The sequence below is a fragment of the Daucus carota genome, chromosome 1 (genome assembly GCF_001625215.2).
Source record: "Daucus carota subsp. sativus chromosome 1, DH1 v3.0, whole genome shotgun sequence".
Taxonomy (NCBI): Eukaryota; Viridiplantae; Streptophyta; class Magnoliopsida; order Apiales; family Apiaceae; genus Daucus; species Daucus carota.
The window spans coordinates 51,807,518-51,827,206 of NC_030381.2; the positions used below are offsets into that span (position 1 = coordinate 51,807,518).

Consider the following 19,689-nt stretch of genomic DNA (forward strand, 5'->3'; position numbering starts at 1 on the left):
AGTTTTGGGTTTTGTTCTGCAGTCAAACATCGCAAATACACAATTATTTAACTAAAAATTGTTGTACTTCAAACCAACCAGATAGACATTTACATGGTTCATTCTCCTCTAGATCCCATAACATGAAAGCAGGATAAAGAAAAAAAAGCAGAACAATTAAAACTTAAAGTTAGAAGTAACTTTTACATATTGCAGGACAATGAAACTCATAAAATTTTTACAGTACTAGATCCATAAAGATAAATCGACTAAATCGATCATGTGCAAGATAATTAGCAAAGTACTTTAAGTTGTGGAAATACAAACATGAAATCATCACAAAGTTCTTATAGATGTCCTTCATTGTTCTTCTCGCTTCATAATCGAATCATGCAATTAACCCAGATTGGTTGTGATTACGTATATCTTACACACGTAGTAATGTCAGTTTCTTAGAAAGGAGCAGGCGAGATACGCGCCCGCACAAGTATATGAAAGTGATCCCAGTATATGGGACATTATTGTTTTATTTTAAATAAAATTATCTGTTTTTAACACTAGCCACACGATGTTATCCTAATCTAATGGTGGTGCTTGTGGTCTCCATGGACTCCAATATATTTTGGTCTCCACAGAACACAACTCTCACATAATTTCAAATATCGTTACATAATATTTGACAATATATAATGGAAAAGAACACTATTAAATTACAGCATACTTAAGAAACCGACGTTTTAGTATTATCGTCACTTGTCTTCATTTATGATGAAGATATACAAATCACATACCATATATATTGATTTAGTTGCAACATGAATATTTTATGTGATAAACTCTTACATCACTTACGACTTATAAAAAAGATACATGTAAGCAAGTTCCGTAAATAAACCCATGACATATTGAGAAAACTATTATAAGAATCAAAATAGGAAAAATATCCAACACAAGTAGTTTGATTTTCATATTATGAAATAATTTAAACAAATCCACACATCAAAACAATTTAATCATCCATGTAAATAAATAAATATATATATATATATTTATATATATAAATCATTTTCATGTAACATAAAATAAAAAAAAAACTGTATTAAACTTGTGATTTTAATAACAGCAAACATCATCCTAACATGAAAATTATACATTGAATTTATAAAAAAAATTAACAAGAAAAACAATTCAAACTCAACACATCTACAATAATTCATTCATAGATAGACCAGCTACTCCTTCATTCATATTTCTATCTTTTATAAAGAAAGAAAAGAAAGAAAAGAAAAAGACGCGGGAAACAATTGGGGGTTTATAAAAGCTAGGGTTTGGACGATGACTAATAATTGAACTCTCTCAATTAAACCCTAAAAATCAAAATTTGATGGCCAATCAAGAAATGGGAAGCGTTGGTAGCATCAATCTGAGGAATGGTGAATCCATGGTGGATCTAACGGGTCGGGTCCATCAGCTACCATGCTGTATTAAGTTTACTGGGCCTTCCCCTGTTTCGCACTACTTCAAGCCCAAATCCACGGGTAACCCATTACTTAGCGTTAATTATATATGTACATGAACGTGTATTTATGTTGATTATACATATTTAAATTATGTTTCTTGCATTGTGGTAGTATAAGGTAGTTTAAATGTTTTAGTAGTGCTGCAAGATTTATATTTTTGTTGGTGAATATGGAGTTAATTTCGAGATATTTTTGATTTTTAGGAAATTTCTGAAATTGGGATTTTTATATTTTTTTTTTGTGATTGTTAGTGTGGGGTGTGATGTTTTGAGCGCATGGTGAATGTGTTTGATTTGTATGTTTCTGTATGTGTAGATGTTGAGGTTGATGGTTTGAGTGTGAATGAAGCGTATTTTAGAGGAAGGAAGTTGCAGGGCACGACAATGCCTCTTCCGCAAGGCTATTCTGGTGAGTACGCTTCTGCTTACGGGTATTGAGTTAATGATATAAAGCATTTAGAAGTTGGGAGAGGTGTTTGCGAAAATTGTACAGTCTCAAATTTGAGGTTTTGAGGGCTTTGTCGTAGAGTTCTCTGTCTCTCTTTTCCTTTTTTTCCCGCTAAATTTGTGGTAGAGTTCTTCAAGGCCAAAAGAGGACTTTTTATGTACCTAATTATGTGTTATATTCGAAATTTGGTTTTAATTTATCTGATTAAATGAATATCCAAATTAAAAGACCCTAAGGACTTGCGTAACCACAGGTTAACATTTTTCTGAACACCTTTTGCATCCTTTCCTGTGCATTATAATGTTATATTACTTTTGCGCCTGGCAGTGGAGGCTTTGCAGTTGTTTGGGTTTTACAGCCTTAAAATAATAATGAAGTGACTCAAATTGAGCGCACCAATGTTGGGTTTGAGGGGGGGGGGGGGGGGGGGGGGGGGGAGGAATCCTTCTGAACTGGCCAAAAAAAAGAAATCCATTGATTTGTATCATAGTGCTTAACTCTTCCTCTCTTTCTTGGTATTAGGAAGGGAATCAATGACACACATGTTTGACTGTGTGTATAATTTATTTTTTGAGGGTCGAATAGCCCTTGGCAGTTGATAGCTCTGGCCTTCTCACTGCTCACAGATCAATTACATTCTTATGTTTTTAAAACATACTTCGGCAATATGAGATGATATGAAAGTACTGCAAGTTTTTAGGAGAATTATACTAGGGTTTATGATTCTACAATTTTTTTAATTAATGATTTAAGATTATGTTCATGTTTGCTACTTGTTTCATATTGTGATCCTTTTGTACAGGATTTGTCATTGGAAAGAAAAAGGTAGGTAAGAGAAAAGCTTCTGACAAGTCTGAGGAAGATTCAGGTTGCTGGGAGACGAATGCAAAATTTCAAAATGTAACATTCTGGAATCATGACAGTCTTCCATCACAAGACGATGCTTTCTTGCGAACTTTTCATTGGCTTGCTGTTGCCAAAGCGGTATGCTTCTATCTGACCTGATATGTACCAGTAGATCTCAAATTCATAATGGCTAAATGCATGCAATGAGATATGAGATCAAATTTTCATTACTTCAATGGTTTAAGGATGTTTTTTACATCAGCACACATGTGCCTGTATTTGGGATGCGACGTGAGTACTGCTTGTTTTCTCAAATTCATAGTCTAAAATGGCTGGTACTTGGTAATATCACGTTATCATTGTATTTGTTTGACATACTCTTGCAAATAGGGATAAATATCAAGTAGGTCACTCGTTTCGTCCAAATGTATCAATTGAGTTACTGATTCCTAAATTGACTCAAATGAGACACTCATTAAAAAAATTTATATAAAAAATATCACTCTATCGTTAGTCGAAATTTTAAAAGTCTTATATATTGAGTTTTGCACATTTTTTATGAATAGTATTACATCCAAATGAAAGATTCCGAGTTCTACTATTTTCGCTAATATTTTCAGATTTTTAAAATTTTATCAACTTTTTATTTTTAATTTTTTGATTGTTTTATTTGATTTAATAAAAATAAATAGGAGATAAATTTTTAAAAATATTAGCGAAAATAGTAGAACTCAGAATCTTTCATTTGGATGTAATACCATTCATAAAAAATGTGTGAAACTCAATATATAATACTTTCAAAATTTCCACTAACAATAGAGTGATATTTTTGATACAAATTTTTCTAATGAGTGTCTTATTTGAGTCAATTCGGGAATCAGTGACTCAATTGATACATTTGGACGAAACGAGTGACCTACTTGATATTTATCCCCTTGCAAATATGAGTGAATCAAAGAATGATGGTTGAGGATCTATCAAACTATTACTTCAATATATTGAGTTATGAACCATGAAGTTCTATTTATAGGTAGGGTTGTGATTCTGTTTTCTTTTATTGTTATCTCCATTTGCCACGAAGGTCATCCTTTTTTATTGAGTATAATGATGTTTCTAGTTTATTTTATATCAGAATCGGCGATACATTATATATAGATAATGTTTTCTTTTCTGTTTTGCGCTTTCTGTATCCTTGCTCATTGCATATATTTTGTTTTTGTTTGTGAAACAGCTGCACCAGCCAGTAACCACCGAAGATTTGGAATCTGCATCAATTAACCTGTAGCTGTAGTCAGTCATATACCGACTTGAAATAGGAGTTGTATTTCTTTTGATGTATTTGATACAGGCATTAATCAATTTCAAATTATAAAGCATACTTCTTATATCTTTACACATCATTTTCTCAAAGTATATCAGACAATCTCAAGGGAAAGCAATTTACAAATGCATATTATGCTTCAGTACATCTCATGATTGTACTGATAGGCTAACATCTAATAAGCTAATTTGTAAGACTGATTTCCCATTTAAGTTTCATGCCTATGTTATATGTTCTTTGGAAAAACATTACATCATCTGGTTTTCAGGGCAAAGAATAAAAATGTCTAGATAGTTGGTACTGCTTTTACTTTTCTAGCTAGTGGTTCGTCTCCGTTCTTTGATAAAGTAAGGAATTTAAGGGCTTATCTTCGAAAGATTCCAGGAGGCAGGAGCAGAAAGGTGATGAGTTCCAATTCTTATCAAGCCTATTTCTTCTGCTCTCACCATCTGATTGCAATGGTTATGGAATCCGCTTCTGATCATCCGATATCCAACATGCCTAAACCTCACATCAAAGAGGAAGAGGCCAAGCTTTTGATATTCTGTTGGTATGTCTTACCGCCCACGAATTGAGATGATCTATTGTGCTTCTCAGAACAACAATTTAAGACCTTGTGAATTTGTTAAAACATACTCGTTATGAAGGGTCGTGTTCTATGGAAAAGACGAACGCTGTTGTTCTATTGCAGAACAATACAACACTGAAAATGTGAAATATCTGCAAAACTGTTGTTCTGCAATTGTTCACACCTAAATTATTATCTATTGCTTCTTCATAGATAATGCAACTGTTTTGTCAATAGTTGGCATCTACTTTATCTTTTCTAGTTGATGAAAGAAGATAAGGGCTCATCCCCAGAACTATTCCTGGTGGCAGGAGCAGAAATGTAATGAGTTCCATTTCTTATCAAACCGACTTCCTCGGCTCCCACCATTTGATTAAAATGTTCATGGATTCTGTTTCTGATCAATCCAATATCATCCATGCCCAGCCCTCTGATTAAAAGAAGAAGGCCAACTCTCTGATAGCAGGAAAGGCTAACGGAAGATACTCATTTTCTTTATCAACACTTGTTGCCATACAAGCATAGAGAAAACAAGAAAAGGTCATGACAAAAATAAATGAGAATCATAAATAAGACTTTCTCTTTATGATATTCTCTCGTTAAACAATTCAGGGAACATATTCTCTTTTATATTTAAGATTAAGGCACAAGCATATAGCAAGTGCGTGTTTTTCTTTGCACTCTGGTATCTGTTTTTTACACAATGGGAGCATCTGAGAGCTCACAACATGATCAGGCTAACGCCCAACCATCTAATGAGAAACCCTCCACACTAACCTCGAAAAACTCTGAAGAAGGCCACACTAATCCGATCCCGGATGCAATTTCTCAGAGAAGGACAGAATTAGGATCAGAACTAAAGCCACCTCCTCATAACTATGAAGCCATTGTAAAAGATGCGGCCATTGACAAGTCCTCAACTGAAAAGCTTTACCAGCAGCTCTACACTGGAGTGTTACTTAACCAAAAGAAACAGGTAATTCTTATCATTTACTACTTGTAATCGCTGAAAACTAGTACAAATTCATTAGTTAACTATATGTTACTGTGGAATTCTATTGTTACAGAAGTATTGGGTGGACAAGAAGTCCCATGCCAACTGTTTCATGTTGTATGCGAGGAGTCTTTCAATAACTTGGAGCGAAGACAGACGTTTCTGGCACTGGCCTTATGACAGTGAAAGGTTGAAATTTCTTCGTTTTGAAAATCATATAGAAATTTATTTTTTCAGTTTTGACAGTATATAAACTAAGCATGGGTTATTATGCAGTGATGGTGTGTTCGTCGATGTTGCTGAATTGCTAAACGTATGCTGGCTAGAAGTGTATGGGAAACTCGAGGCATCAATGCTTTCACCTGGGGTGCTGTACGAATTTGCTTTCGTGGTCATGTTAAAAGATCCTGCATATGGATGGGAAGTTCCAGTAAACCTGAGGCTTACTCTTCCCGATGGAACTAAACAAGAACACAAAGAAAATTTGATGGAAAAGCCAAGAGGAAGGTGGATAGAGATTGTCATAGGCGAATTTATGGCCTTGCAGGATAAACCTGGAAAGATTGAGTGTTCTTTATTTGAATATGAAGGTGGAAAGTGGAAGAAAGGCTTGCTTATTAAAGGGGTGGCAATCAGGCCAAAAGCATCTATCAAGGTCTAGAACGTCTAATATTCATGCTTTTTCGCATGTAGCTCTTACATGTACTTGGCTTTTGGCTTGGCCATGGGAGCCCTTTGTTTTAAGATGTAATGAATAAGGATCTGTGGGAAGCTGCTAGCTAGACAATAGTCGATCAGATGTATTCTCATAGTATCTAAAGTGTGTATTTATATTATTATCGCAACATATAACTGGGGCGGTTTCTGAGACCCTTCTTTTTCCTGAATCCTGTGTTTTTCTTCATTCTGTGCCTTCTGAGATCATCTTGCTCACATTAGTAACATTACATTTTACCGAAATTTAAGTCAAATTTGGCCTCTAATTAATCATTTGATCATGTTTCCACGTTTCTCTAACTTGCCTATGTCTAGTCCATGAAAAATTTGATTCAGATGTAAACTATTTCAAAACGTTTGAAAAGAAAAACAAATGACTATCTACATGCAGCAAGTATTGCACTATTGCTATTGCTACATAACTAATATTGCAGACATGAAGTTAAAAATATTTTATAATCTTAAGAGTTGGATTGTATTTCAGTTCTTAACAATTTGAAATTTATTTAAACCTTGTAAGTTTTGGTTATTATACAAAGTGAGAATGACACCCACCCAGAATCTGAATATTAGGCTTTCATGAAGATCAACATTAATATTATTAAGCTTTCTCAAAAGTGAAATCTCTTTAGACAGAATGCATCCACATGGAGATTCTGGATATGTGCCATATTACTTTGCCATGCTATATATACTACCCTTCACTGAATTTGTAAATAACCAAAGAACATATACATTACAGAAAAGAAGAACATTGTTATTTGGCATCTGAAGAGATGGCACAAGCATTTAGCCACGACGGTATCAGATCATTGTGGTCTCAATGTGAAGAAAGTAAGAAACTCCATTTTATCTCCCAGGACAAACCGGTAACTATAAGCTTTATCTTTGCAGAACAATATACTATAAAGCTTTCGGAAATTATTCTAGATTTTTCCTTCATCATTCAGAGGGTTGCTAATATGCCAGTTCAAGGGTTACATGCAACTTAATTTACCTTCTGAACTCTGAAGTTTTTGTGTACTACTTTTTCGTGTCTCTTGTATTGTTCAGAGTCTTGTGGGACAACTAAATGCAAGGGATCTGTCTATCACTTCTGGTTCAGATCTTTGTCACTGGAAATGGAGTCATGTAAAAGACGGCATAAGGTGAGTTATTGGACAAAGACAGGATATGGTGAAATCTGCAACAGAATTGACTAGGAAATATTGAACTTTGAAATTTAAGGTCCTAGAAAAAACTTTGTAATCTCTTCCCTCATTTTTTCAGTGGTGATATGAACGAAGTTGCTGAACTGCTTGAGATTCGCTGCCTTCAAATTGATGGAAGATATGAGGCGAATAAGCTCAAACAAGGATTGCTGTACGAGGTGCAATATGTGGTGATGCTGAAAGACAACCACACCATTACTACTCCACTGAAGCTTGTACTTACTCTTCCCGATGGAACAAAACATGAAAGCACTAAGAATCTGATGGAAGAGCCGAGAAACCACATGATAGGACTCAAACTAGGACACTTTCTCACCCAAAATTTAGGTGGAGATGTTAAGTTCTCTCTGGTGGAGAATAGTTCAGCTCAAAAAAGAGGTTTAGTTGTTATTGGTGCGCTAATCGTGCCTAATATAGTGTAAACATGTTATGACAGTTGCAAATTCCAGCTGTCTACTAACTACTCAAACAGTATTTGAGCTTGGTATGTAAAACTCAATGATAAGTTGTAGTTCTCAAAAGTAAAATGGTACTTGTCCCAGAGTGCTTCATTGTCATATCCAGAATTTGTTTGGTAGTTTGTGCGCGGATGGCCTCATTAAAAACCATGTTTGCCCCCTTGCAGAAAAAGATTTCAGATTTCAGATTTCAGAGCATGAATGATCATGAACACATAGTTGCTTATAGAGCAAACTTGAACATGCATACATTAAAGCTGATGGGATCAGACTTTACTAATGAATATTATTGTTAATACAGAACTCTGCTATCCAGTGCAAGGCCTCCATTGAATGGCAAAACAGGTTTTTCAAAGCAACGCCTCTACCCCTATTGACATCATCTGTCTCCACCGAGACTTGAACCCTCAACTCACCCGAGGGAAAGGCCCCAAGATTTAGTAATTGACATACACTAAGCATACCAAACTCGAGGGACAAGTAAAAATATTTCAATGTTATCCTCTCCTTTTTCGGATCTCTGGAAATATATTCTAGTAATTGACATGCACTACTGTATGTTCAGCTCCAAGGGACAAAGAAGCCTAATTCCTATCACAGGCTTTAAAGCATAAAAAAGATGCTGATAGATAGGGCATTAACTTATATATTCTCAGTGCATGATAGATCTGTTTGTTTTGTCCTGCTAACCTGGACATGAAACGTAAAATTCCATTTAATATCAGCCAAGCCAGCAGCCTTATGCATAAAGTGATCTATTGGTGAATTATATTTGTTAAATTCTTTGTCTGCAATTTCTTAATATATCGATACCTTGATCCTATTGCATCATAATATGGAATCTGTCGATCATCTGGGGTTCTGACACTAGCTACTGGAAACAGATTACCACGAAACTTGAGTAAGTAGAACACAAGCCTTTGATTTGAAAAAATATAAGACTCTGTAATCAATCATTTGACAACTCTTCCATAGTTCATTCCAGTACTTTCAACTGATGTATGCTGGCTAGAACTTGGTGGAAAATATGTGAATAATACTGAGCATACAGAAGGAATGACTTATAAAGTGAAGCTAGTAGTTAAGGTGTTGGAGGGCTGTAACATTGACAATCCAGTGAGCTTCAGCATTACTACTCCAGACGGATGCAAGCATGAGAACGAAGAAAACATGATGGAAACACCAAGAATCCAAATTATAGGTGTCACATTCGGGGAATTCCTAAACTAATTTTTGGTGAATTGATCTTTTACCACTGTCTGTGTACTAAAAAAAGAAACTACACTTGGTTTTTTTTTTGAAATAAGTATGTCATGTACCTGGAAGATACAATGTGATGAGATAGTCAAGTGATAAAGGCTTATCCTCTGTCGTCCCATGTTCAATTTTTGTTCACCCTGAGATCTTGATGCAACTACGTATCTAATGGCGGCATGCTTACTACACGAGGAAGAAATCTGAATAATAAAGACTTGGTAATTCATAGATCATAATTCATTTATGTCCTTAAAAAAAAATGGGTTAATGTTCTATTCCATCACTTTACTGGACCAAAACTTTCAGTTAGCCTACCGAGTCAAAAAAGTTTTCATTTAAATAATAAAGCATCTAAAAACTTTCAATCACAAGATTAAGTATAAAAAATATTTCAACGCCGTTAATCCTACCTTTGACTTTAACAGATGATGTTAAAGTTAACGGAATGCATGTTTTTGCATTTGTTTGTGTTATATATAAATATATTTGTGTATATGTTTGTGCTCCCTGTTATCTCTATTTTTCTCCCTCTCTTCTCTCAGTCGCCTCGATCCCTCTCCGTCTCTCCATCTCTGCCCAGCCTTCTCTCTTCCTTCCTCCCTCATTCTAACCTCTCTCTTTTTATCTCACCTTCACTCTCCTTGTACATACTACAACCCACCAACCCATGCCATCAATTCCCAGTAGTGGGGCTCGCTTCCTCGTATACAAACCTAAAAAAAATAAATATCAAACCTCCATCTATTTTTTTCAACACGTTCTGGCCATTAAAATCTCATACGCACTCATCAAAACTTTAATAATCAAAATCCTATTATTCAGCTTTTCTGAAGAATAACATATAAATCATATGATCCAATACTTAAAACAATAAAACATGGACGATCAAAGGTGGGTTTTATAAGAAATCATACCCTTCACCAAGCTAAAAAAAAAAAGTTGTCTTGGAATGTTATCAGATAGAATGTTGGCAGATGGTTTTTTGCCAAACATTATGCTTTATACCCCAGCAGAGTGTGCGTTTTACTTCTTCCGCTGGGGAGGGAAGAAAGGAAATGGTGATTGATCAGGAGCCTAATTGCTTGCAAAGCTGTACTTTACTCAGTAGGGTCATTGAAAATTTTGATCAAAATTAGTGATGACATAGAGCATTAACATGTTAAATTTTTAACGGAGACTAATGGAATGACCTTTTTGCAAGTTTTAAAGGTACAATTAGTTGACTGAAAGCTTTTTTCACTCGGTAGGTCAACTGAAAGTTTTGATCGAGTACAGTGATGAAATAGAGCATTAACCCAAAAAAAAATCATACAACTCAAACTCAATATTACAAGGCAAGATAATAGAACTACAGAGGTCTCTCTCTCTCTCTCTCTCAAATATGCAGACTTTAGGGTTAATGCTCTAATTGGTCACTGTACTGGACTAAAACTTTCAGTTGGCCTACCGAGCCAAAAAAGTTTTCATTTAAATAATAAAGTACGTAAAAACTTTCAATCACGAGATTAAGCAAAAAAAATATTTCACCGCCGTTAAACATGTCTTTGACTTTAACGGAAAATGTTAACTTTAACGGAATTTAAGGATTAATGCTCTGTTTCATCACTCTACTTGATCAAACTTTCAGTTGACCTACCGAGTCAAAAAAGTTTTCATTTAAATAATAAAACACGTAAAAACTTTGAAAATGCTACTTTGTTTGATACGTTGCATGGGAGCCGGGATTTTGATGGGATTCAGTCAATGAAAGTGTACATGGAAATGCAAGGGTTTGGGCTCAGGCCATCTGCAACCATGTTTGTTTCGTTAATCGATTCATTTGTTAAATCACATGCAAAGTCAGAGAAGTTTTAGATAGCAATGTCTGTCTTTTCAGATATGGAGAAGGCCGGAAATCTGCCCACTCCATCTACCTATTCTTGTCTCTTGGAAATGCATGCTGCTACTGGCCAAATAGATTTTGCCATGAAGCTGTATAATTCGATGTAGTGTGCTGGTCTAAGACCGGGACCCATTACTTATACTTATGTAAGTGCTAGTGATGTTTTAATGGTTTATATCAAGGATGCTTATGTTGATCTTGCCTTAGGATGGTTAGGTTTCATGGGTTGCACGGTTTGTGATAGAGCAAAACTTATTCGACATGTGCTTACCCTGGATTCAGCGGGTAATTTGGTTCAAGAAGGTTGTGTACTACACAGGTTATCACCTGATATGTACTGATGAGATGAACTACACTGCAGATGTTGGCGAGCTTATAAGAAAAAACATCTATTTCCAGATTGCTTGCATAGTTGTCATGTACTCGGTAGGCCAAGTGAAAGTTTTGATTGAGTACAGTGATGAAATTGAACATTAACCCATTAGAAACTTAACGGAGACTGACGGAGTGACCTATTTGAAAGTTTTTAATAGTACAATTAGTTGACTGAAAACTTTTTTGACTCGGTAGGCCAACTGAAAGTTTTAGTCGAGTAGAGTGATGAAATAGAGTATTAACCCGCAGACTTTAACTCTGATTCCACCCAGAGTTTGCAAGATCAAATCCTCCATTTCAACAAAGGTCTGTCACAAATCTCACCTATATTTCATCTGGGTCAGTTCTTTTTGTCTATATTTATCATGGTCCTTATAAATTTACAACAATCGTTTGTTGTTGATATTGAAAATGCTAAAGGAAATCAAAGAAAACAGGGCAGTAGCGGAACATGGTAAAAATGAAGTGAAGTTCTTGAATATCAAGAAAATGCTGGTTCCATCTTTAATGGCTGCTGCACTACTCACCTTATCTCCAGTCATCAATCCTCCAGGTCCTCTCATTTATACACACACTCAACTGCCCTTAATTTTCTCTGTAAATTACGTAATGCCATTCTCATTAGTTTTCCTTTTCTTTCAGCCACTTTTTGTTCAAGAATGTGATAAATTAACCTTTACTACTAGCACTTTAAGGTTTTTGAGGCTGGGGTCACTTCCCAGTTCCCATGGTAGCACCCAGGGGCAGAATTTTGGGGGGGGGGCACCAAGCAAATTTTCGAAAAACACCTACATATTTTTAAATTTAGGGGGAGCACTTCTGTAATTTTGCAAAATTTAGAATGGTGAAAAAATGCAAAAAAAAAATTTTAGGGGGGGCACGTGTCCCCCCGTGCCTCTTACTAGATCCGCCCCTGGTAGCACCTAAGTCCCAAAAACCAATCTGAGAAACCCGTCTTAAAAAATGGGTTTTCGAGTGAAAGAATGACAGAATGTTAAAAGTATATGATGCAGACATGCAGTCAAGCCCATATACTAAGTAAATTTTAGAGTAGACTTAGTAACTTAACATATGTCAAACCTGTGACTGAATAAGAATGTTTGTGATATTGTCTGTGACTCTACAGCATCTTTTGGACAGACTGCTGAAGTACACAGAGGAGCTTCGCTGTTTAATCGAGCTTGCATTGCATGTCATGTTGGAGGAGGAAACATAATTCAGCCAGTAAGTTTTCTCAACTTCCGTACCCATCCTTGCAAAACTACCATTGCGCGTTTAAACAATGTACTGTTGTCTTGCCAGGGTGCAACGCTTTTCTTGAAAGATCTGCAAAGGTAAATCAAGATGCAAGCTGGTTTAGTAATGCTTGCCTAATCAATTCATAGGTTGCTAAAATTTACTAATTGCTGCAGAAATGGAGTTGACACAGAAGATGAGATATACCGTGTAACGTACTATGGTAAAGGAAGAATGCCAGTACGTTCTCCATAGCTCTGAATATCTAGAGTTATTCTCCGCGTTTTAGATGAATTATAACATCCTATTCTTTCTCCAGGGGTTTGGTGTGGATTGTAAACCAAGGGGTCAATGCACATTCGGGGCTCGTCTGCAAGATGATGAAATTAGACTTCTAGCAGAGTTTGTGAAATCACAGGCTGCTGAGGGATGGCCAAACATTGAGATTTCAGGAGAGTGATATGATGGACCAAGAAAACAATGAAATTGCCTCAATATAACCAAGCTCTATATATTGAATGTAGGAATGTTTGTATGCTATAACTGTAATGCCATTGTAATGTTAGCATATTAAGAGATCGAAAAACTATGACCAAATTAAAAGGGCATCAATTCAGTTTTGAAGTATCCAAGCCTGCATTTCTTGCAACACACATGATTATTTCAAAATTTCGATATGAACATTGATACATAACTTAAGTTTATACACAATTCATATTACCAGAAACAAGGGACTGAAGGAAATAATCCACACTAACTCTTGGATTTTACAATCGATTTTCTACTAGTATTAACATCATAATATTATAATAGCAGCAATGACAGATCTGGTGATATGTAACCGGCTCTTGGATATATTTTATTTGACAAAATGTCAGAACTTGCAACCTGAAAGTCGAGTCATCCAAGTTTGGAAAGTCTATGATGCAAAATTGCTGCATTTCCAGACATTCAGTTTCGATCTTTGGCTATCAGTGAAGAATCAGACTGTTTCCTTCTTTTTTGTTCGGGATCACCTAATTGCAGTGAGATAGTAATCTCTTCACATCTACTTGCTGCCAGGAGGCTTTTTGATTCTGTGATTTCTTGTTTATTGTGTTGATGCATCCCTGCAGCACTTGGAATGAATTGATGCTCTACACTTGGAGCACTTCTAGGACTACCTTCTATGTTAAACTCCTTAGGCATGAAAGGTGGGTTAAGCCTGCAATGAGATGAACCTTCAGTAGGAATGGAACCAAGGGGCTCTTTTTTGTTGCATCCTTTAAGTTGTTTCCTCACATGAGCAGACGACTCTTCAAAAGCTGAACCCATTCCAGCTGTTGAAGCTTTCCTTTGATCTCGTATAGATGCTGTTTGGGACCAGGAAAAAAGGGGAAAAGATGTAACGAAAAAAAAATAATCCTATATATGGGAAGAAGTTATACAAAGTTACAACCAATGTACAAGAAATAAGAACAAATTCATGAATTATATTAAACACCAGGAATGAATGTCACTGAACACTGATATAAGTCATGTGTTAGGCCAGACTCTATTTCAGCAGTCCTTACAAAAAAGAAAGATGGCGAACGAAAAAGTCATCTCTTGCTGAAACAAGAAACACAAAGCATCATCTTATAGATATATTTAAACTGAAAAAAGAAACATCATTGTATTTTATTAAACAGACTAGAAACGCTCACAACTGTCCAGTGTAAAATACTTAGATGCACTATTTTGTTAATTAATTATGACATACATCCTGCAGATAAATATATAGAATTCTTCTTATGATCCAATACTGATTTCAAATAGCTGAAGTAGATGTACAACAAGGAGAGATGGTACAAAGAATTAGGTATGCATAGCTGTAGCTAATTGAAACTGGGTGTTCAACACTTAAACTAGAATCTTTAATATCCTATCCCCTCGGCTAGCACTATGCTACACTTCTTAAATATTAAATTGGTTGGACGTTAGTGTTCTTTTTAAGAGAGGACAAGGACAAACATACAAATAAAAGAAGATGCATAAAGTAGTACTGGTTTCTCTGTTGTTAACAAATATAATACATATATGTGTTATTTAGAAATACAAACCTCGAAGACCTTCTTTGCTTGTTATGAGATCAAGTTCAAGGAGATCAAGAAGGCGGCCTAGATCAACTCCACTTGTCCAATTCTCTGGAGGTTGGCCAACTTTTAACTTTAACCTACCACGATTAGCCGTCCCACCCCAAATGATTCCAACTGGCCTAGGTTTTTCACCATTTTGACCTATAAGAAGAATTAAGCTTCCACTGTCACCTTCAAGATCAAAAGTTTGCTGGTTTTCCCCAACCACAAGAAAGTCAGTAAAGAAACAGATCCCTTTTTCATCATTGTATTCTAAAGCATAAGCCATAATTGTCCCTGTAGTCAAACCAGAGCTTCGTCCTACTTTCACTACTTGTCTGCCGATCAGACTACCAATAGGAGACTGCAAGTCTATAATCTTGACATCCCCGATCTCACCTACGCCCTTAACTGATGTAGATACATTGGATATATTAAAATCTTCTGCAAAAGCAATGAATGCTCCATCAGCTCGAACAAAAGTTTCTGCAAAATCACAGACATGACTATCATAAATTATTTACTTACAAAGTAAATTTTTCGAAAGAAGAGGATTATTTTTCAATTTTGGTGTAGGGTTCCACAATCCACACCAATATATTCAAGTTTGAGTGACTGGCACATGCTAAATTAAGAACACTGTATTTCCAACTTCTCATAAATCTCGACTTTAAACTCGTATCTAAACAAAGTTCTCAGTCAGAAATGTATGGGTCAATTTTCACTGGTACCAGCCTAACATCATTTGTCTTTTGAGCAGTATTATACCAAGTCCAACTGTGCAGTAAAATACTAGGATATGAAGTTGCTACAAATTATACATATGTGATTTGAGATTAGGTACCTGGGTTTGTCCCAGCAAAAATGCCATACCACTGATCATCTGTTATGAAAGATGTTGCTCTCTCCACGGCACCCAGATACACCCCGGGTCCAAGGCTTGGTGGCAAAGGATGAAACATTTTCTGGTTAGGGTAATCCAGGTCAACTGCTACATGCCGATTAGTGAGAAAACCAACTTGTCGATTTCCAGTTCGACTTTTCACAATGGCACCCAAGGTACCATATGTCTCTTGGCTAGCAACCTAGCTATGGAAGAAATTAACCTTATAAAGAAGATCAACCACAGTGAATAAGTAATGTAGTAAAGACTGCAGCACTAAGTCGGCAAAATGATAGACTTCTTCACTCCACATTCTATAATTTATAAGACAATATGATATTTTCCCTCTAATTCTCAAGTTAGCCTAGTACTTGAACAAGAGAGAGTGTTCTGTAGGAGGGGAGCTACTTTGGCTAGACTTCCTGCAAAACCAGCTACATATTTTGCTTCACATAAACTACTATCACCATACTAAATTGTGTGGAGATTCTTGAACATAGAAGATAATACCAAACTACAGGACCAATGTTCCTGTACTATATTACAAAATAACTTAAGCCCTTTGACATCGCAGTAAATATAACAGTGACATTACAATAGCATTTCACTATTCCTAAAAATAAATTGAAAACATTGTCGTGTATAATTTTAAAAAAGGATCATGCTTTTTAAGTAAAGAATGATAAGTATGGCACCTGGGAACCAGAGCCTATGCAGGGATCACTTCCACGCAAACCATCTACGAGCTCTGTGTAAAATTCTTCCTTTGGAGTCGCAGCAGGTGCGCCAAAGTAAGAGAACTCAACAACGTCTACATCACACCATACACCTCCAGGTCCCTGCTCAATCAAGCATAGGGGCAAACAGTTGATTTTATTTTTATTTATATCTTTAAAGAGGTCACTTCGTCAATTCCAAATGTAAATAAGGTATAGATAGCAACAACCAGTTGAGCCTAAGCATTTAGGGCCAACATACAGTCCACATCACGTATTAGCAGTTTATATATGATGGATATAGCAAGAAACTCTAGTAAAGACAAAGAAAGACATTTTAAACCTCTAGAGCAGTGGGTAAACAATGAATGTGCTGAAGCCATTGCCTGTTGACTTTGCGAGCAACAAAGACAAGAATGGCAGGTATATTAGTCAAAACACCACGCCGTATTCGGAAGCCAACTGCTGTGCCAAGACTACAACGTCGCAAGATTTTGCTATGAAATGCCCTGACTGTCAATACTTCAAGCAAAGTGGTTGCTCGCTGTCCTGCAGGCAGGCGCCCAAATGTCTCAGGCAAAACACCCTTCTGTAGGTTTCCGAAGTAGTTTGACCTATCCTCAGCTGCGTCATTTAACCGGCTGGTAGTAGGCCATGAGAAGTAGGCAGCACTGCTCTCAGAGAACTGACCACCTGATGCAACAGCCTGTAAAGGTGATGGACTACATGAAGGCAAGTCCAGATGTTTAGAGTAGTTTCTCTCTAGATCCACAGATGATTCCTCTGATGGTGCAGATCCAAAAGGTTTATTTTTTAAATCAAGTCTTGTTTTGTCCATTTTCCAGCTCTTCACCTGCAAATTCTTGTCCAAGCTGTCTTAACACTTTCTATTTTTCCCAGGAAAAAAAATTAAACAAAAACCCTTTAAACTATATACATATCTAAAATGAATAAGACTTGGACAGTAATCGAGAAATAACATCTTCATTAACAATAACTTTTGTAACTTACGAACAAAACATACATTTACCAAATCATATTTGATTGATTAGGGAAGCCAAATCAGACAAGACCGGTAAGAATTCCAATTTATCATCTACAATGCATGTTAATCCAAAGCCTCTGATGCTGTTAGGTGATATAATCCAAGAAAACTGGCATTAAAAGTTGGAGGTGCACAAATAAGTACATATTAACTTATGCATTCTTCTTCAGCAGATAAGAGACTCCATTAAAACTAAAATGAAGGTAGCTGACAATGAATGCAATAGCATTTCGTAACTGGTGACAACAAGGGAAGAAATCTAACCGAAAAATCTACAAGAACTTAAGAACATTAACACATTGAGCATTAGATCATTTAACAGAAAGAAATGATCAAATTTGGTAAGAACCTCAAACACCAATTCAAGAAACTTACAAGGCAGCTATGAGCTACCTACCTAAATTATCCATCAAGATTACAAATTCCGATAGCAACACCCAGAAATTAAAATTTGATGAAATGGCGCACACCCAAAAACTTAAACAATCAAATATCTATATATACTCAACAATGAACAGATCCCCCTCACAAACAAGCACAAAAAATGTAAAAATGGCAACTTTGCAAAAAAAAAATTACAAAAAAATCACCTCTTAGCAAACCCTCTTCAAGATTTCCATTCCCTAGCAATCATTCAATACATAAAAGATCAGATTTTACAAAATAGAAGTAGTTAAGAACTCAACACTGCAGCTACAGTCAACCTATGAAGAAAAATTCAAACAGTAGACAGCTATAATTAGTAAGAAAATCTATATATAGAAACAAAACATCAATATACATACTGTCTTCTATTCTATAGTATCTGCTTGTTTTGTGCAAGAACAAGTAATAAAGATTGTATTTTTATTTATTTTCTTGAAAAAAAGTACTGCCCTTTTTCGTTTTTGGTGTCACAATCAAAATTTTGTTTATTGGCACTCATTGGGGTCATGAGACTGTTGATGGGGGAGAAGATTTTTAATGGTGAGGTGAAAGATGGGCAGAAAAATTATATAATATTAGTGGGGTTGAGGAATTTGGAGATGGGCCATTCTTATTTGCTCCCCAAAAGTTGCACACACTCTCTTTCAAATAATGCAAGCCCTCACCATTTTACCTCGAGGTCACCCTTTCTCTGGACTGGGTTTACACTCTTTTTTTCAAGGTTTCTTATTATTTTGGAATTTGGAGGAAGATGTGTTGATGTTTTGTATTTTGTAAAAGAGGAATCGTATTTATTGATGTCTCACTTCTTTCTGTTTATTTTGATAGGTTATACACATATGAACTATACACAAATTAATAAAAATGTGTAAAATAATATAAAATAATAATAAACAGAATAAAAAGTGGGTAAAATAACGAGAGATATTAATATCTAATTGATATATTTGGAAAATAGATGAAAAAATGAGATTTTTATATTATAAAAATTTATTGTTTTTTGAAGGTTTTTAAATGTATATAATTGAACGAGACATTTAGAAAATTAAAAAAAAAAAAAAAGAAATCAATGAGAAAAGGAGAGTACGTTTTGATTAGCACATATTTTGATACTTCTTTAGGGGTCGTGACGTTCTTTACGGTTTTTTTTTAATTCATGTAAGTTTTATTGTCTAAATATCCGGAGTTATACTTGCATGATTTTCGGTTAGATGATAAACTTTTTTAATGTATTTTGATACAATTCATCAACGAGTATGCAGACCTTACCAAAAAAAAATTAATAGTCTGCTCACTCTCCTCGCTTATAAAGAGCACATAGTAGCTCTTAATTTTTTATTTATGAATATAATATTAATTTCTCTCCTATTATCTTCTCTTTTAGTAAATTTTTCCTTCTCATTTACATGTAACACAATATAAATATGAATAAATAAATAAATATAAAAAAAATATCAGAGTCCTCACACTTTTTAATATATTAATTTATTTCGAGATAAAATTTATATTATGAATGATTTGGAACCACAGTCGGTTCCGACTCTGATATCACAGTACTCCCTCCGTGCCAAAAAGCTTTTCTCGTTTGATATGTCGGGACTGTTCATAACATGAGACAAATTACTAATTTACGTCTAATCTACAAGACTAAATATGGTCATAAGTGATCTTGTTGGTTTTGTATTTATGAGTATTTTAATACAGTGAAATTT

General features: G+C 35.4%; 5 protein-coding genes across 9 annotated transcripts; 4 read left to right on the forward strand and 1 right to left on the reverse strand.

The window, feature by feature from the left end:
- The first annotated feature begins 1,229 nt into the window (after positions 1-1,229).
- Positions 1,230-4,185, forward strand: LOC108196035 (uncharacterized). Its single transcript, XM_017363104.2, has 4 exons — positions 1,230-1,517; positions 1,815-1,907; positions 2,749-2,930; positions 4,024-4,185. Exons 1-4 carry the CDS (start codon positions 1,364-1,366, stop codon positions 4,075-4,077), a joined length of 483 nt encoding a protein of 160 aa, XP_017218593.1. The 5' UTR covers positions 1,230-1,363; the 3' UTR covers positions 4,078-4,185.
- A 1,133-nt stretch (positions 4,186-5,318) lies between these two features.
- LOC108214535 (lectin) lies at positions 5,319-6,562 on the forward strand. The gene is made up of 3 exons (XM_017386584.2): positions 5,319-5,657; positions 5,749-5,864; positions 5,952-6,562. The coding sequence occupies exons 1-3, from the start codon at positions 5,385-5,387 to the stop codon at positions 6,334-6,336; spliced, it is 774 nt and encodes a 257-aa protein (XP_017242073.1). The 5' UTR covers positions 5,319-5,384; the 3' UTR covers positions 6,337-6,562.
- A 539-nt stretch (positions 6,563-7,101) lies between these two features.
- On the forward strand, positions 7,102-8,160 carry LOC108197211 (lectin). Its single transcript, XM_017364767.2, has 3 exons — positions 7,102-7,261; positions 7,446-7,540; positions 7,662-8,160. Exons 1-3 carry the CDS (start codon positions 7,169-7,171, stop codon positions 8,023-8,025), a joined length of 552 nt encoding a protein of 183 aa, XP_017220256.1. The 5' UTR covers positions 7,102-7,168; the 3' UTR covers positions 8,026-8,160.
- Positions 8,161-10,605: 2,445 nt separating this feature from the next.
- Positions 10,606-13,438, forward strand: LOC108224455 (cytochrome c6, chloroplastic). Of its 2 annotated transcripts, none has more exons than XM_017399091.2 (7): positions 10,606-10,701; positions 11,821-11,881; positions 11,996-12,128; positions 12,702-12,799; positions 12,878-12,909; positions 12,988-13,051; positions 13,131-13,438. In XM_017399091.2, coding segments are annotated over exons 1-7 (531 nt in total). In that variant the 5' UTR covers positions 10,606-10,699; the 3' UTR covers positions 13,272-13,438. The 2 variants fall into 2 exon arrangements, with proteins under 2 accessions (XP_017254580.2, XP_063942091.1); XM_064086021.1 differs by having other exon boundaries at positions 12,988-13,034; positions 13,131-13,334.
- A 31-nt stretch (positions 13,439-13,469) lies between these two features.
- Positions 13,470-18,591, reverse strand: LOC108205148 (protein NARROW LEAF 1). Of its 4 annotated transcripts, XM_017374960.2 has the most exons (8): positions 18,337-18,591; positions 18,142-18,174; positions 17,531-17,660; positions 16,850-17,359; positions 16,486-16,629; positions 15,752-15,992; positions 14,893-15,393; positions 13,470-14,163 (listed from the first exon to the last, which is right to left on the reverse strand). In XM_017374960.2, exons 4-8 carry the CDS (start codon positions 17,342-17,344, stop codon positions 13,763-13,765), a joined length of 1,782 nt encoding a protein of 593 aa, XP_017230449.1. In that variant the 5' UTR covers positions 17,345-17,359; positions 17,531-17,660; positions 18,142-18,174; positions 18,337-18,591; the 3' UTR covers positions 13,470-13,762. The 4 variants fall into 4 exon arrangements, with proteins under 4 accessions (XP_017230449.1, XP_017230448.1, XP_017230447.1 ...); XM_017374959.2 differs by lacking the exon at positions 17,531-17,660 and having other exon boundaries at positions 18,337-18,590; XM_017374958.2 differs by lacking the exon at positions 18,337-18,591 and having other exon boundaries at positions 18,142-18,330.
- Between the last annotated feature and the right edge of the window lie 1,098 nt (positions 18,592-19,689).